Source organism: Castor canadensis, chromosome 1, assembly GCF_047511655.1.
Source record: "Castor canadensis chromosome 1, mCasCan1.hap1v2, whole genome shotgun sequence".
Taxonomy (NCBI): Eukaryota; Metazoa; Chordata; class Mammalia; order Rodentia; family Castoridae; genus Castor; species Castor canadensis.
The window spans coordinates 53,070,191-53,088,891 of NC_133386.1; the positions used below are offsets into that span (position 1 = coordinate 53,070,191).

At 38.2% G+C, this 18,701-nt stretch overlaps 1 protein-coding gene across 1 annotated transcript in view; it reads left to right on the plus strand.

The window, feature by feature from the left end:
- Positions 1-18,701, plus strand: part of Ak9 (adenylate kinase 9) — a 143,659-nt gene that overhangs the window by 27,419 nt on the left and 97,539 nt on the right. The window contains exons 8-12 of the mRNA XM_020176900.2: positions 1,705-1,783; positions 5,084-5,178; positions 9,287-9,426; positions 9,507-9,687; positions 15,658-15,802. Of these exons, the coding sequence (XP_020032489.2) occupies positions 1,705-1,783; positions 5,084-5,178; positions 9,287-9,426; positions 9,507-9,687; positions 15,658-15,802 (640 nt within the window). The remainder of the gene's footprint in view (positions 1-1,704; positions 1,784-5,083; positions 5,179-9,286; positions 9,427-9,506; positions 9,688-15,657; positions 15,803-18,701) is intronic.

Genomic DNA, 18,701 nt, shown 5'->3' on the forward strand with positions numbered 1-18,701 from the left:
TGCTTCAGGGATAAACCAATGCCAGGTCCTCACTCTTGCTTGTCTTTAACTTCTGGCACAGGTATCCATTTCCTTAGGAGTGTTCATACCTGTCAATTTAGTAAATCCACCCTTAAGAACATAGTATAAATGCCTGGCATGGTGATGCATGCCTATAATCACAGTACTCAGGAGGTAGAGGCAGGAGGATCATGAGTTTGAGGCCAGTATGGGCTACGTAGCAAGACTGTCTCAAAAAAAATCTTACTTATGCATTCAGTATATCAGCATGTAGTAAAAAGATGCTCACTCAGTGTTCTGGAACATTTATATGCATGCAATCTCTGTGTCAATGTGGAGAATGGGAAGAAAATAGACATGTTGGTTAGGGAGGAGCAGAGGAGTAACATGACCTGTTTCTGTGTGCTGGTCTGCATCCTTTTACTGGTTGCTGTTAATATAGGGTACTTCTGTAATCATTGAAGAAGAATGCTAGTTTTTAAAATTAAGAAAATAATGAGGCTGGATTGTTAGCACAAGTGGTAGAGTGCTTGCCTAGCAAGTTCAAGATGCTGAGTTCAATAGTTCAGTAGTAAAAAAAAGAATAAGAAAAAAAGGAGGAGAAGGAGATGAAGAAATGCTTGAAAACAACTAAAAAAATAGCAAGGAATATTAAATAAACTGTGCTATAATATGTTACAGGTAACTTTACAAAAGCAGTAAAATGTGAAATTGACAGTCTTCTTGAAAAGTCTAGGGAAAGTTAATGTTAGTGTAAAGTGAAAAACTAAGTGAGTTCCAAAGTGATATGTACACTATGATCTCAAACACGCAAAATTTTCTCCATGAAAAATAACGGGAGGAAAACAGTGGTAGTAATAGTTGCTTCAGATGACTTGATTCGAGACATGCTTTCTTCCTACTTTTTTTTTTTGTGGTAATGGGTAATGGCTTTGAACTCAAAGCCTCATGCTTACTAGGCAGGGACTCTACTACTTGCACCCTTTTTAAGGTTATTTTTCAGGTAAGGTCTCATGTCTTTTGTTTTGGGGCTTTTGGAGGGAGGGGTTATTTAGGGTCACTCTGGACCTCAATCCTTCTACCTATAGGGACCATAGGCATACACCACCATGGTGGGCTTATTGATGGAGATGGGCTGACCTCAAACCAAGATCCTTCTGATCTCTACCTCTTAAGGATCTGAGTCTTTCTACTTGTCTATTTTGTATATTTTCCATAAGAAAATTTTGTCTAAAATTATGCTTAAAATGATGTTAGTATCTACATGAAGAAAGTAAATCAGACTCTTCTATGGTTTCAAAAGCAGATAGCAAAGCTACAAATATATGCAGATAGACAGATGCCCTGAGTTATTTTTGTATTGGGAAGGACTTTAAGACTTTAGAGAAAAAAATTTAAAGGACAATAAAATTTGTGATAAGGGGCTGAGGACATGGTTCAGTGACAGAGCACTTGCTTAGCATGGACAAGGCCCTAGATTCAATCTCCAGCACCTCCAAAGCTATTTTTTTTTTTTTTCACAGTAACAAGGTTAGTTTGGGCTTTTGCAAAAGATGTCTTGAATGCTGAAAATAGCCTGCATTATAGCATGTGTAAGGCAAATAAGTTAGCTTTAAATAATTCCTCACAGTATATTAAAATGAAAAATGTATTCCATTTCCCCAGGAACCCCAGATTATAAGATTTCTTTTCTATTATCTGCAGGAAGTAATGGCCGAACATGATCCCCAGTATCTCATTGAACTGGATGGAAATCAGTCACCAGAGGAACTCTTCACAGTAAGTTCCAGGTTCAGTAAAAGTATCTCAGTTGGAAAATTTACAGCGTTGTACTTAATAAAAAGAAATATGGTTACATTTTTATAGCATTAATTTTTGAAAATTTTATCTTGATGCTTTAAAATTCAGTATTCTATTTATTCATGCTCACCTTTAAAACAAAACTGAATTTGAATTTAAAATCCCTTTATGAAAAAAAGCAAAGTGCCCCAAGAAAATGAAAAGCAAATGGCAACCAGGAAGTGCATAGATGTTTATCATCCTCAGTCACTAGGGAAATGCAAATCAAAACCAGAATGAGATATTACTTTACACCCACTAGGATAGCCAAAGTTTAAACAAACAAACAAGAAAAGAATAACAAATGTTAGTAAGGATGTGGTGAAATTGGAACTCAAAAGTACTTTATAAAAAGATAATTGAAAAATGCAGCCTCTGTTTCTTAAGCATCAAATAAGTGCCTAGCATTGCGATAACTCAAGGGATGCCGATGGGGAGGAGGCACGAGTCAATGCCCTCATGGAGTACCCGTATCCTGGAAAAAGTCAAGATTTAAATGATGGCTTGTGTTCTTATAGGAGCTCCTGACAGAAGGCAGAATGTGGTCTGGTAAGGTGGGCCACCCGTCTGAAATCTCGCATAGCAAATTTAAGGCTAGAGAAAGAGGCTGGGGTAGGACGGTGTTCTGTGCTGAGGGAAGGGTCTGTGCAAAGGCCCTGGAGGCAAGAAAAGAGTAGAGCATGTTATGGGAAGTCAATGTAGGACACAGATGAGATAAAAGGAATGGAATTGTGCCAAGGCTCTAGAATCAAGCAGAGGGTGCCCCCTCCCAAAAAGACCTGTGAGTCATGCGAAGGAGTTTAGACCTCAGCCTCGTCACAAGTGACCAGCATCCTGGGGAAGGTTTGAAGCCAGAGAATGAAAACGATCCTGTTACTCTTTGAGAAAGATCACCAGACTGCAGTGTTGGGAAGAAACAGAAGGGGAGTCAAATTGGTGGTAGTGAGGCAGGCTAGGAGCAGGGAAAATTCAGGACCCATCTGCAGGTTGCCCAGGGATGGCCCAGACCATCCGCACCTGGCCAGAATTGCCCATACCTTTCCCCACGCATTGATTATTGGATGGACTTCACCTGGTTCCTCCCTTCCTAGATTAGGGAAAGTTTTATTTATTTTTTATTCTTTTTTATTTTTTGGTGGTACTGGTGATTGAACTCAGGGCTTCATGTTTGCTGCTGAGCAGTTTACCACTTGAGACACTCCACCAACCTAGCATAAGTTTTAAAAGTACCTAACAAGAGAAGCACTCTCTCTCTCTCTCTCTCTCTCTCTCTCTCTCTCTCTGCTGGCAGACTCCACCTGAGCCCACCATGCTCTCATTTGTATTTCCCTTTCCCTAACATTTAATAAACTCCCTTTACACTGTGTGTTCTGCCATGAATTCTTCCTGGTACGTCACAAAGAATTTGGAAGTCTTCTGATCAGACTGCACCAGCATAGTTAAGAGTAGTAAGCCTGGTTTTAGATTTACAGTCAATTAAATAAAAGATGGTGGCCTAACCCAGGACAGTGACAGTAGAAATAGAAGAGGCCAGATCAGAGATCTATTAAGAAGTGGGGCTTGGTGAGTAGCAGCATAGAAATTAAGAGAGAAAAATCAGAAATAATGCCTAGATTTCTGGCTTTCCAACTGGTGGAGACATGAAAGAATGGTAGTGGTGTGGCCAAATGAAGGGGAAGCTCCCCCTTTGGACAGGCTGTGCCAGGATTACCACTGATCTCCCATTGGCCAAAGAGCTCATCTAATGTAATCTGGAAGTGACATTTGACACAGCTGGTCACCTCGTCCTTCCTGCTGTCTTCTTCCCTTGGCTTCCTCTAGTCCTGCAACAATAGCTCTGTTAATCCTCCCTGGACAACCTGAGCATTGGAGCTCTCTTCTCTGTCTGCCCTCACCCCTTAGGAGACTTCATTCAGTCTAGCAGCTTTAAATACCTCCCAGCACTGTCACCTCTTAATTTTGTATTACTGTCCCACGTCTTTCCCCTGAATTCCACACTGGTGCACACAGCTGCCACTCAATTGGTATATATCCAATTGAATACTCATCTCAGACTTAAATAGGTAAGATAACATCCCACCACCATTACTACCACCACCCACCCCAAATGTGCTCCTCCAGGCTTTCCTCTTCCAGTCAGTGCCAACCCCATCCTGCCACTGCTCTTCTTCTCTTTGCTTTTCTCATATCCACATCTGACCCATCAGCACACATAGCAGACTTCTTCAAAGTGCACCTGGAGTTCTGCTTTTCACTACCTGGACACACTTCTCTAGAGGCCAGAAGCTCCAAGAGGCCCGATTAAAACTTGCAAATCTGTCAGGCTCCAGTTTGGAACTGGTACTCTGGCACTTCTGCCCACTTTCCATTTACCAAAGGAAGTTACATGGAGAGCTTCCTTTCCATTAAAATGGAAAGGAAGTCTACATGAAGCTAGGGAATTAACAAGTGAACCGAGGGAAGGCTGAATTGAGAACAAACAATTTACCATACACCCTCCATATTTTGTCTATCTTGTTATCTCTCACCTCAAATTCTTTGTGCTATCCTATTTTTTCTAGATTTTTTTTCACACTGTTTCAATTTCTTTAGAGTTGCCATAATAAAGTAGGTAGCTTAAAATTCTCTCATCAGTGTGGAGGATAAGAACCCAGAATCAAGGTGTCATGGGATGGTGCTCCCTCCACATCCTCTAGAGGAGGACCCATCCTTGCCTCTTCCAGCTTTGGGCAGTCCCAGGCATTTTATGACTAATTGCAGCACAACTTCAATGTCTACCTCCACATCATATAGCTTTCTTCATTTTGCTTAAAGAGGTCCAGCACCAGATAACAGAGTGTTATGGGTCGAAATGTGTCCTTCAAAAAGATATTTTAAAGCCCTAACTTCAATACTTGTGAAAGTGATCTTACTTGGAAATAAGGCTGTTGCTTATGTAATCGAGTTTAGATGAGGTTATAGTTAATTAGGGTGAGTCTTAGTCAAAAAATGGATTAGGAGAAGAGATTAAGAGCCCCTGGGAGATGATGTGACAATAGTGACAGATATTGGAATGATTCATATACAAATCAAGAAATACCAAGGATTGCCAGCAAACCACAGAAGCCAGGAAGAAGTGATCAGGGATTCTACCCAGGATCTCACAGGAAGCATAGACTTGAACCATGGGCCCATCACTTTTTCAGAATGTTTGAGATAGTCAAATGCCAATGCATTAAGATATTTGTTCTTTACATTTAGACAGTTATAGAACGACTGAAATATCTGAACCTAAAAAGAGCAGCTGTTTTGACCAAACTTCAGAGTGCAGAGGAAGAAATGAGTGATGTGATGGAAAATGTAAGTTATGTTCATTTATTTGAAAGTCTACCCACTCAATATGGGTTGTAACATTAGTTTGTATCTTCTAAGGTCTAAAAGGAACTTCAGGATACCTTTGGATAAAAGGTATCCTCTGGAAAGAATCTATAATATTAGCATAATATTCTTCCAAATACTAACTACAGAAAACCAAAAGTTTCAAAACAAAACCAAAAAAGGTAAATTCCTCAGAGTAATTAACCTGAGGAATACTGTCTTTAAAACCAAGTTCACTTTAAAATGTTTATAGCACCAAAGAAAGCAAAGACATAAACACACTCAACTCTGTCAGCACTCATTCCTTCCTTGTATCATTCAACCAAATGTTTGGACTAACAACTGTTTTTGGTACTGATGGGCCAAGAATGTGTTAGTGACCAAATTGTAACCTTCAAGAGCTCAAGAGACCACAAGGACTTTTAGTTGAATGGTTTGCTCTATGGAAAGTTTGGGTTTATTTATGTATTCACACAATTTAAAAAATTGATGAAGATGTACTGGGGGTACATTGTGACATTTACAAAAGTTCTTACAATACATCATAGTTGAATTTACCTCTTCCATCATTCTCCCTTATCCTCCCTACCCACTTTGAGACTAGTTTCAACAGGTCTCATTAATTAAAAAAAAAAGAACTGGATCATAAGTAGATATCATAATTCAAATAAAATCATATTTGGAGAGGTCATTTTGTTATCCTATTTCATGTAACCTGTAGATCTCAGTGGGTCACTGTGGTTGAAATCATGCTGGGCCTCAGTAATACAAATTGATGCTGAAGAGGAAAAAAGATGAACTCAGAGGCTAGGAAAAATATCTGTGTTTGTTTTTCTTTGTGCTTAACTTTATCATAAATGGCCAGAAGTTGTGACTGTATTCTCTGGAGTCATCACTCATATTCCTTAAGCAATGCTTCTCCCTGGCAACACAGAGCACTTCCAAAAGAGTCAACTGGAAAGTTTAATACAAATTCCTTAACTCCATATTCCAGGTTGATTGATCCAGAATGTCTGGAGGTGGGACCTAGAAATATATTTTTATAGGATTCAGAATAGATTCTTATACCCACTTAAATTTAAGAATCATTACTTCAACATTTGACACAGCCTGGCTGATTAAAGTTGATTGATCTGCAAGCTCATATGTGTTTTGAAGAATTTTAGATGAATGCTTTTCACCCAAAGACAGATGATTGGGCTGGAGGAGCGGCTCAAGTTGTAAGAGCACTTGCCCAGCAAGTATGAGGCCCTGAGTTCAAACCCCAGTGCCACCAAAAAACTGACTCTAAAACTATGCAAAAAAAAAAAAAAATACAGGTGATTTTTAGAGAATAATGGGAATGCTTAAAGCAGTGATCTTTAACCCCGACTGCACTGTGGGGTCATCTACGGAGCTTTTTAAATATGCCAATGCTCAGGCCAGTTAAAACAGAATTTCTGGGATAGGGATCTGACATTAATTAAAACAAAGCAAAACAGGATTTGGCACCAATGGCATAGGAGACAACAAAAAAAACAGATAGATTAGGATGAAGATAGTATCAGAGAAGTTAGTCATGTGAGTGAAATCCTTAGGGTTATGAGTGATTATTTTACTTTGGAGCATCATTTTACATATGGCCAAATTCCTGTGTTTCAGTGATTTTTTAGTTTTTCTGGCTCATATATACTGTCAGCCCTTGTAGAGTTAGAAGCAAAGCTTTCCAAATTTAAATCCATTTCTCCTCGATCCACATCCTCACTCCTTCCCATGATTAGCCAATAAATGTTTGTTAAACTGAAAAAAAAATAGATAGTTTAGGCTTCATCAAAATTAAAAACTTTTAGGACTGGGGCCATGGCCCCAGGTAGAGCACCTGTCTAGCAAGCATGAGACCCTGAGTTCAAATCCCAATACTGCAAAAGAAAAATTGAAAACTTTTGTGCATCAAAGGATCCTATCCACAGAGTGAAGAGGAACAGCATGGAGAATATTTGTGAATCATATATCTGTCAAAGAACTCCAATTCTATAATACAAGAACCCAATTCACAAATGAACAAGAGACTTGAAAAGACATTTCTCCAAAGAAAACATAAATGGCCACTAAGAACATGGAAAGTCATTCAGCACCACACTCATAGAGCAATGTCAATCAATAGTACAAGGAGACACCACCTTCTGCCTATTAGAGTAACTGTTATCCAAACAGGAAATAAAGTCTTGGCAAGATGTGGAGAAGCTGGACTCCTCTTGCATTGCTGGCTGGAGGTGACACCATGAAGCTACTGTTCAAAACAGTTCAGTGGCTCCTCAAAAAGTTAAACAAAGAATTACCATATTAACAGGGGAGAGGTGTGGCTCAAGCAATGGAGTGTCTGCCTAGCAAGCATGAAGCCCTGAGTTCAAATCCCACTACTTTTAGGTATTTCCCCTCAAAGAACTGAAAGCAAGAAAATCAGGAACTCAAACAGATTGTTGTGCTCCAATGTTTATAGCAGCTATTTTATCAATAGTCAGAAGATGGAAACATTCCAATGTCCGTCAGTGGGTAAACTGATAAATAAAATATGATAATATTTATGATGGAATATCAGCCTTAAAAAGGAATGAAATTCTGAATCATGATGAAATATGAATGAGCCTTGAAATATTATGCTAAGTAAAAAAAAGCCAGACACACACATGAAAAAAAACCCCACAAATGTTATGGTTCCACTTATATGAGGTACCTAGAGTAGGCAATTTCATAGGGATTGAAAGTAGGATAGAGATTACCAGGGGTTAGGGAAGGGAGAATGGGTAGTTATTATTTAGTTGGTAGAGTTTCTGTTTGGGATGGTGGAAAGTACTAGAAATGGATATTGGTGGGGTTTCCACATTGTGAATGTACTTTTAATACTACTGAGCCACACACTTAAAAATGGTTAAGAAGATAAAGTCTGGGTTATACAGATTTTACCACAATTAAAACACAAAAGCAAAAATACTACCTGGAAGATTCTACGCAGCCAGAGAAAAGACCTGCTGGTTTAAAGGCTAAGAGAGGGACAGACCTTCAGGAGTACTCTGGCTCCCGGTGGGAGGTAGGAGAGCTGGAGGAGAAGGGGCATGGTGGAGGAGGTGGGGACATGGGGTGGGGGTGTGACAGGAGGAAGGACAGTGCCAGATTGGTGTCCAGCACAGTAAGGGTAGGGAACAACATTGGTTTTCTAGTCAGAGTGACCTGGATTTGAATTTGAGCTCCACAGTCTACCAGATGTGAACTTTGTGTAACCCTTAGTCAACAGTGGCTTCCACAGTAGTGTTATTGTAAGGGTTACATGAGGCCACACTTGGAAAGCGCTGGGGACCAATAGTGACATTCAGCATAGCAGATGGATTGAGGGCCAGGCTGGCTTTGTGGCTTCACATGGGAAGCCCCACCCTAGCTTGATTTTGTGCTGGTGCAGCCTTGGAATTCTTACTATTTTTAGGACAAGGGCTCTGTCATTTTTTTTTTTTTTTATCCTGGGTCTGGTAAATTAGCCTATTCAGCGCAAGGTCACACTGAATCACAATAGAGTTGCTAGAAGAACTGACAATACCTCTTGTGCCACAGTAACTATTTAGACGCTGGGTCAAAGGAAGGTGCACAGGTCCTTCTGAGAGAGGCTGAGGTAGGCTGTCAGTGACCATCACTGCCCGTGCTCTTGTGCCCCACCCTATCCTCAACCTTGCTTGGGTCTGGGATCCTCCTCATAGGCTCTTCTGGCCCAGACTGCAGAAAGTGTGTCTATTCTTCCAATTGAGAGAGAGGTACATTGACTAAGAAGCTGGCACATTTTTTAAACTTTTCAATAAGAATTTTTCAGAATTTGGTTTTTGAACCAGATGATAGAAAATGTTCAGTAAAATTTAAATAAGGTTTTCTTACAGAAATGAAAACAAGTCTTACTAAAATTAAAAACAAGTGCAAAATGTTGTAATTGAGAAAAAAGCCAAAATTTGCATTCCAAATTATTTCTTAAGTAGTAAAGCACTATCACATAAGAAGTAAAATATTTAATACTGCTAATTTCAACAAAACGTACACCCACATTTTTAAATGCAGTATTTATATCTCACAGGAAGAGCTGTTCCGCACTCTTTCATCTTATAAACTTATTGCACCACGGTATAGATGGCAGAGAAGCAAATGGGGACGTATGTGCCCTGTGGCTTTAAAAGAAGGTAATATTTATCCAGGATTAGGAGATTTTGCTGTGAGGTAAGTGAGATTTTCCAAACTTAACTTTCAAAGTTTTCCATGCATGTTTTCAGTTGTTTATTATTATGGCACATTTTAAGTTTTCTAGGTAAGATGTACTGTCTGTCATCAGAAGAAGCGTTAAAAGCATTTTTGTTAAATCCACGTCCTTATCTTCTTCCACCGATGCCACTACCACCATGTAAATTATTCATATTTGGACCTCACTGTTCAGGGAGAACAACACTTAGCAATTTGATTGCACAACACTACAAAGGAAAGGTAACTAGCTGTCATCTGTGTATCTATCCTCAATTATAAGTTATAGGATTTTATTTGTACACAGTTCTCTTAATTTTACACTGTCAACTATGTAATTGTTCCACTGGACATGGTGCTATTAGCTCTTTCAGTCCAGAAGCCCCCAGGTTTCAGTGGCATGTCATCCACTCATCTCCCGTTTTCTGGGTGACCCTTCTCCCAGCTCACTCTCCCATCCTCCTAATTCACTGTTTATTTTGTTGCTATTGTTGTTTTCTGGGTATGTTATGTTATGTTATGTTATGTTATGTTATGTTATGTTATGTTATGTTATGTTATGTTATGAGACAAGGCTTTGCTATGTAACCCAGTCTGGTCTCCAATTCGCAATCCCTGCCTCAGCCTCCTGAGTGCTGGATGTACAGATGTGTGCCAGCACATCTGGCTTCTGCCCTGACTCTTAGTGATTTCATTACAAAGATGATTCTCCTAACACTCTGGTCTGTCAGTTCTTTGACCTCTTCTTCTTAGTGATCTTGTCTTCCACTTTCAGTAAATGAGCAAAAATTATTCTTAGCATAGACCAGAACGATAGAAGTAAAGGTGGTAAGAAGCAGGCAGACTTGGGATATAATTTGAAGACAGAGCCAAAGAATTTGATGAGGGCTTGGAAACCATAAGACTGTCAATGTGTCTAGAGTATTGCCTGTTGAAGGAGGTATGGCGCAAAGTGACACTGGAGATGTAGGCAGAGTGTGCAGGCCTTGGGAAGATTTTGAGTTCCTGGAAAGGGTATGAGAGTTCTGTTATTCAAGGTACTATTGAATTCTTTTAAGCCCAGGGGAACATTTTCTATTTAGTTTTAATTTTTTGTTATGAAATATGACATTCAGAAAAGTGAAGCTCAATGAATTATCACAGAACAAAAGCCTTAGAACCACCACTCAGGCCAATTACGGACTATTCCCAGCACCCCTGCAGCCTTTTCCATACCTCTTCCCATTACCCACCCCACATATCCCCACAAAGACAACCGCTGCCTTGAATTTTATTACACTTACTTCCATCCTTTTTTGGTTTTATCACAGAAGTATAGCCACACACCATCCATTAGTTTTGCATGCTTTTAAGGAACTTTATGGACTTAAACAATTTATGGCCTTTGTTTCTGGTTTCCTTCATTTAACTTATGATTGTGATATATATATATATATATATATATATATATATATATATATATATATATATATATATATATGTTATTGCATTCAGCTAGCTTATTTTATTGTTTCACTATATTCCCTGGTTTAATTATATAATAATTTATTCACATCAGAGTGGTAATAAAAATTGGGTTGATTCCAAATTGGTGTGTTATAAATAATACTGCTATAAACATTCTTGTATGTGTCTTTTGGCTCACATATACACATATTTGTATTTTGGAGCTACATCTAGGAGGACAATTTCTGGAACATAAGAGTGTATATATGCTCAACTTGTGTAGACAATGCCAAACTAGTTCTTATTTGCATTCCTGCCAGTAGGGTATGAGAGTTCAGTTATTCTACACTCCTGCCAACTCTTGTTATGGTCAGTTTTTCTCATTTTAGCCACTTACTGGACACTACTGAGAGTCCAGTAGTATTCAGCATAGTTTTAATTTACATTTCCCTAGTGGCTAATTAGGTTGAGCATTTTTCATATGCTTACTGGCTATTCAAATAGTGACTTTTTGAGTATGCTACCCATTTTTGTTGTATTTTTACATATTAGTAGGAGTTACTTACACTGTCTATACACCAAGATTTTTGTTGCTTATAAGCAATATGAATATTTTCTGTCACTCTGTGGTTTGCCATTTTGCTTTTTAATGAACAGAAGGTCCCGATTATAATGGAGGATGGCTTATTAACCTGTCCTTAATTATTAGTGCTGTTTTGCATCACACTTATGAAATTTTTGCTCATGAAGCATTGTGAAGTTACTGTCTTATATTAACTTCTAAATCCTTTATCATTTGACTCTCACATTTAGATATATAATCCACTTTAAATTGACTTTCTTGTGATATGAAATATGGAGAAAATTTTACTTTTCCCCATGTGTCCCAGCATTATTTAAGAAAAGACTGTCCTTAACTCACTGTTTAGTGGCCATTCAGACAGTGTCTTTTTAAAGAGTTTGTTCAGGTGTCTATACATGTGTGTCTGTTTGGGAGCTCTGTGGTCTACTCCATCATTCTATTTTGCTATCCTTGTGCAGTGGTACATTGACTTATTATTGTAGCTTTCCAATAAGTCTGTGTCAGGTAAAGCAAAGCCTTCCATCTTGTTTCCTCTGTAATGGACATTGACTATTATTGGTCCTTTGTAGTTTTACATAGGAAAATCTTTGGAGATTTTAATTGGCATTATATCAGGTCTGTAGATCAATGGGAAGAATGGATCTCTTTACAATGTTGATTCCTCTAATTCATAAATATTCATGATATATCATGAATTCATAAATATTCATGATATATCATGAATACAATTCATAAATATTCATGATATATTCTACCATTTATTTATTTATTTATTTATTTTTTGCCGCATATTTTCTTTAATATGTGGAATACAGACCCGATACAAATACAGCAATATTATGAAAACATGTCATGCTAAGGGGAGGTCACATATGAGAGAGGAAGGGTAAAAAAAGGAAGTTAAGAAGGTGAATATGGTTGATGTATTCTCTATACAAGAATGAATATAGAATTTTTAAACTTATTGAAATCACCCCATAAGAAGGGGAGTAAGAGAGAAAATTGAAAAATAGAGTAGATGAACCAATTTGGGTTATTTTTTTTTTTTTTTTTTTTTTGGGGTTTCTTTTTTTTTTTTTTTTTCATTTTTCTTTTATTATTCATATGTGCATACAAAGCTTGGTTTATTTCTCCCCCCTGACCCCACCCCCTCCCTTACCACCCACTCCACCCCCTCCCACTCCCCCCCTCAATACCCAGCAGAAACTATTTTGCCCTTATCTCTAATTTTGTTGTAGAGAGAGTATAAGCAATAATAGGAAGGAACAAGGGGTTTTGCTGGTTGAGATAAGGATAGCTATACAGGGCATTGACTCACATTGATTTCCTGTGCGTGGGTGTTACCTTCTAGGTTAATTCTTTTTAATCTAACCTTTTCTCTAGTTCCTGGTCCCCTTTTCCTATTGGCCTCAGTTGCTTTAAGGTATCTGCTTTAGTTTCTCTGCATTAAGGGCAACAAATGCTAGCTAGTTTTTTAGGTGTCTTACCTATCCTCACCCCTTCCTTGTGTGCTCTCGCTTTTATCATGTGCTCATAGACCAATCCCCTTGTTGTGTTTGCCCTTGATCTAATGTCCACATATGAGGGAGAACATACGATTTTTGGTCTTTTGAGCCAGGCTAACCTCACTCAGAATGATGTTCTCCAATTCCATCCATTTACCAGCGAATGATAACATTTCGTTCTTCTTCATGGCTGCATAAAATTCCATTGTGTATAGATACCACATTTTCTTAATCCATTCGTCAGTGCTGGGGCATCTTGGCTGTCTACCATTTATTTAAAAAATTTTTTATCAGTAGTAATTTAGAGTTTTCTGTGTAGAAGTTTGCATAGACCTCTAGATATTTGGTAAGATTCAAAAGTATTATAGATAGTATCATTTTAAATTACTAAAATATTTTCCTTCTTTTATTTTGAATGTAATATATAGTTTTCTTTAATCACTGAAGAAATCACACCTAACAACACTTCTAATATTAAGCGGCACTTTCAATTTTCTTAGACAGTGGAAGGGTCCCATAATTCAAGCATACCCTTAAAATATATAGCCAGTTTTTTCCTGTAAAACATCACTTGGTTTTTAATACTCAAGCCTCATACAGCATACAGAACTCCCAATGCAACATTTCTCAAACACTCTAAAACAAAATGCCACATTTTAATTAAAAGTACACAGGAAAGTATTGTTATACATCCCAAATACAACTGGTAGCATATTGAATTCATGTGTAGGTATTTGGAAATTTTCTTCCTGTGTCTAATGGATCAAATGTTGCTGGCCCTAGACTGGGGACATGACTCAAGTGGTAGAGCTACCTGCTTAGCAAGTATGAGTACCTGAGTTCAAACCCCAGTACTCAAAAAAAAAAGTTGATGGCCTCAAGAAAGATCATACTATTACTGAATGCAAAACAACTGTCACCAATCATGCTAATTGTTTGGTGATGTTTTAACTACGTTTTAACTATGTCCAAACAGGATAATCTGTTACTTACATCTAAATATTTTATTATATTTTAGTCACATGATAGAATTTGAGTCAATGCACTATAATTTTCCCACTTAAAATCATGAGAAATTATGATCTACGACCCTCAGAATCTGTGAAATAATAAGTGTTTGTTGTTTTAACGCAAAAGTTTTGGGATAATATGTTGAGATGTTAGACAAATGGACAATTATATACCCAAATTATTTTTGAAGATGAATTATTATCGTTCATCAAACTATAAAACATCTTTTATACAAGGCCTCAATTTTTTAAAAAATTTCTACAATAGCCTGGGAAAAAATCTTTGAAGTCAATATAACTAAAAGAGTGTTTCTGACACTGTGTACATAGTGTATATACAAATCAAAAAGAAAAAGACAAGCCACATTGGAAAAATAGACAAAAGATAGTTAGAGAAAGTCACAAAAGATAAATCGCCAGTGGATAAAAACTTATGAAAAGATGTCTAGTTTCATTAGAAGATAGGAAAAATAAAACAACAAAATACCATTTTCACCCTTAAGTATGAAAAAAAGAGAAAGGCAACTTCTGTTGCCAAGGATGGCATGTACAAATGGCAAGTTTATAAAACTAATTGGTCCCATCTTTAAAAAAAAAAAAAAAGCAATCCTTAAATTCCAGCCATGACAGAGGAGCTAGACCCTACCGTGTGGTCCTTAGGATATGAGGAACTCAGGCTGTGAACCACACTATTACTCCAGCCGTCTGCTTGGAACAATTTCCTTTCTACACCAAGCAGAGCATGGTGCTTCTACTGAGCTGAGGAGGCTGAGGTCAGAGATCTGAAGCAGCCAGAACTGTGAAGTGGAGTGTGAGAGAAAAGAGAGATGTGAGGTGAGACAGACATCTGTGTGGCCCTGGAGCTGCACATATACCAGGTGAGACTTCACAAAGTTTACCAGAGGATATGGATCTTACAATGTCATGAGTGAAGCAGAGACCAGAAGCTGAGCAGACTTTAAAGTAAGCATAAGTCGAACATACACTTATAAAGAAACAAGTGAGTGGCCAATAAGCTTATTAAAAGAAGTTCAAAGTTATTTATGATTAGGAAAATCTAAATAGTAACTACAATGAGAAATTTCTTCACATCCACTAGAATGGCTAAAATTTAAAACATTCACAAAAGCAGTGTTGGTGAGGATGCAGAGAAAGTGCAACTTTCACTCTTTGCTGATCAGGATGTAAATAGTTCAACTACTTTGAAAATAGCTTAATAACTAATTATAAAGTCAAATATAACATTTACTATATAACACATCGGGCCCAGTAATTCCACTGCTAAGTATGTACCTAATGGAAACACATGTCCATAAAAAGACTTCTGTACAAATGCTCATCACTGCTTTGTCCAAACCTGGACACAACCCAAATGTCCAGTGAATGGACACAAGCTGTGATATCCACACGAAATGGACTACAGCTCAACAATAAGAAAGATTACCTGTAATAACACTGATGAGTCCCAAAAGCATTCTGTAGCAAGGGGAACGCCTGAAAAAGATTACAACTGTGTAATTCCATTTGTCAGAACTTCTAGAAACGGCAAACCTGATCTACAATGACTGAACACAGAGTGCCAGGGCCAGGAAAGAAAGCTGAGGGAAGAGGAGGAGGAAGGGATTAACTACCAAGGTGCTTAGGTTGTTTTTGTCAAATACTCTTACAGGTAGTGGACTATGCCAAGGTCATTCAACCACGTTTCGATGAAGCCCGGGAAGTCCTAATAAAAAACACCATAGCTGAGGCCACCAAAGCAGCTATTAAAGCTGTGAAAGAAAAGCTTCTCACAGAGCTACAAGCCAAAAAGCAAGGTGAACCATTTTTTTAAGTGTGTGATTTAAATTTCAGTCAACTATTAAGCCTGGCTACTTAGGGCAAGGGCTTTCTTTTGCATATCCTGGTATCCTAGGCACTGTGCCCATTAGTTTGCAATCTCTTAATGAATGGTTAAAGGAATGAAATACATGAATTGATTCATAAGCAAAAAAAAAAAAATCAGTTATATGCCTTTAAGGAAAGGAATGAGAAGGTGCTCCTAAATTTGAAGGATTTTAGTGTTATGGGTCCACTTACCAGGCAGAGACTGTTTGAGCAGTGTTTTACACCTTAATCTACACTGGTAGCTGAAACAACAGCAGGAATCTACACAACTCTTTGGGAGTTTTTTGTTTTAGGCTTACATGTCATAGCCATGATTATAATGAAATCTTTCTATTTGGAAAATATTAACTTCAAATTCAAAAAGTCATAAAGTAGCAAAACTGGAAGAATTAGTGACTTATACATGGAAAACGAGGTTCATGGAGAATGCCTCTAAAAATCACCCACTGAGGCTGGGCACAGTGGCTCATGCCTGTAATACTAGCTACTCCAGAGGTTGAGATCAAGGGGATCATGATTCAAGGCCAGCCCAGGCAAAAAGTTAGAGAGACCCCCCATATTAACAACAACCAAAATAGCTGGGTGTGGTAATTCACAGCTGTAGTCCCAGTGACTCAGGAGGCACAAGTAGGATTGCGGTCCAGGCTGGCTCAGCAAAAAAATCAAGAGACCCTGAAAAGTAACTAAAGCAGTAAGGGCTGGGGGCATGGCTCAAGTGAGAATCTGTCCACCAAACAAAAGGCTCTGACTTCAAACCCTGGTACCACCAAAAAGAAAGTATCTATATATACACACACATATACACATATGTTGTGTACATATATAGTATATATATAGAGAGTATTGTACATATATATATTGTATTGTTATGGTATATTCTTATAACATATTTTCACTTTTGTTTATTTAGAATTTTTTTTCCTCTCCAAGTGTAATTGGCTTATGGTACTCTTGTGCTCTATTTGTCAGATTTTGTTATTTTTTTTTTAGATTTTTACATAAATTAGGAGGCTTCTTAACATTTTCTATGCTTGAAATTAATGGAAAGAAAATTACCTCTTCCCACCTGAGTTTTCACTAGACAAAACACGTTATTTGCGGAGTAATTCTGCCTCTGTTCTTTCTGACTGGCCTATGAACAGGAAAAAGAATCCAACATGGTTCCCAAACAACAGGGTTACAAATAACAACAAAAAGCAGCTCTGAGATTGCAAGCCATCCAAAGACCATCCAGATGATCTGGAATGAAATTATAACTGTAGTATATTATCTTCAAAATGAAAATATTTAAAAAAACAATCACAGACAGCTTAGAGCTGATGCTGGAGAAATAATTGACTCAGACTATTAAGATATTTATCTTGTTCCATTTGAAGGATGGACAAATGAACATATTAATTCATTCAACAAATACATGAATGCAGTAAACCGATCTGTTTTGTAGATTTATTACATGACCATGAGCAGCCAAAATATAATAAAGTCAAAAGAAATTTCAAAGAAATGTTAAATTCCCGCCTGCATTAGGCAGCGCAGTTGATGTGGACAAGTTCTCAGTGGCGGGTTAATTTTCAGTTGTGTTTAAATTGTTACGTTTCCCTGCTCTTCATTTTGTGACAATAAGCCTCCCAAAAAGCAAAGGGTGTCCAAAAGCAAGGCACAAGTTGCCTGTGCTTAATTCAACAGGGTGATCCAGTGAGCATTTGAGACGAGTTGAAAGACACCTGTCTTTAGCAGAAGTCGGCAGCGTTAGGGGAAAATGAACCAAGCATCCGCAAGGAGTAGAGCGCTGAGCTCCGCGTCCTGCGCATGCGCAGTTCTTCCTTAATGGCGGCCTCCTTGGACCCATAGACTGGCCCAGGGTCTACTGTACCTACTTTGTGTGACTCATGATTTTAGGCACTGTGGATACAGAGGTGTGCAAGGCACAAGAAGCGCCTGTTTGTGGGGCTTACATTTTCAGTCAAAGATGCAGGGGCAAAGAAAAGGCCAAATGAATAGATGGAAAAATATAAATAACATGGTAAGGGGGCAGACGGGATGGGTAGTGTAGGGATGACCTCTCTGAGGAGGGGACACGTGACTGAGACCCAGGCCCTAACAGGAAGCTGCCCAGGCTTCTTACCATCTGAGTAATTCCTTCCACATGGTTGCGGCATGAAGTCACAGACTTTAGAGCTTTTCCTAAGTTGCTGTGCCTTACCAGAATCTACAAGAGGATGCATCCCTCCTAAGCTGCGAACTTGAAAGCCTCTTTCTATTCCTTTTTCAAAATCACTGATTATTCTAAATCTGACAACAGAGTTAGCCCTTCTTTAAATTTAAAACATTGAAATTTTTTTTTACTGTTGACTTTTATCCCAACATATTTTAAATAAAATTTGACAATGGAGAAATTGAGGTTTTTGTAATATAAAAATATATAATAAAACAGATGCTAGCAGCCAATGTCGAGCAGGCTTCCTGTCTGCCAAGCATTTAATTCTTACAGTAATGCTTTTAAATTCAGTGAATCTCATTTGCTTGGTAGACGTTGAGACAAAGAGCTCAGTGAGGTACCAAAGCCCACAGCCCTTACCTGACAGTCCGAACTCAAACCACGTATGTCTGACTTTAAAGAAGGGCTTTTTATTTACTTATTTATTTATTTTTGGTGGTACTGGGATTTGAACTCAGAGCATCATGTTTGCTAGGCAGGCCCTCTGCTACTTGAGCCATACCCCCAGCCCTTTTACTTTATTTTTCAGATAGGGTCTCACATTTTTACTGGGGCCAGCCTGGACTTGAATCCTCCTACCTATAGCCTCCCTAGTGGCTGGGATGATGTTA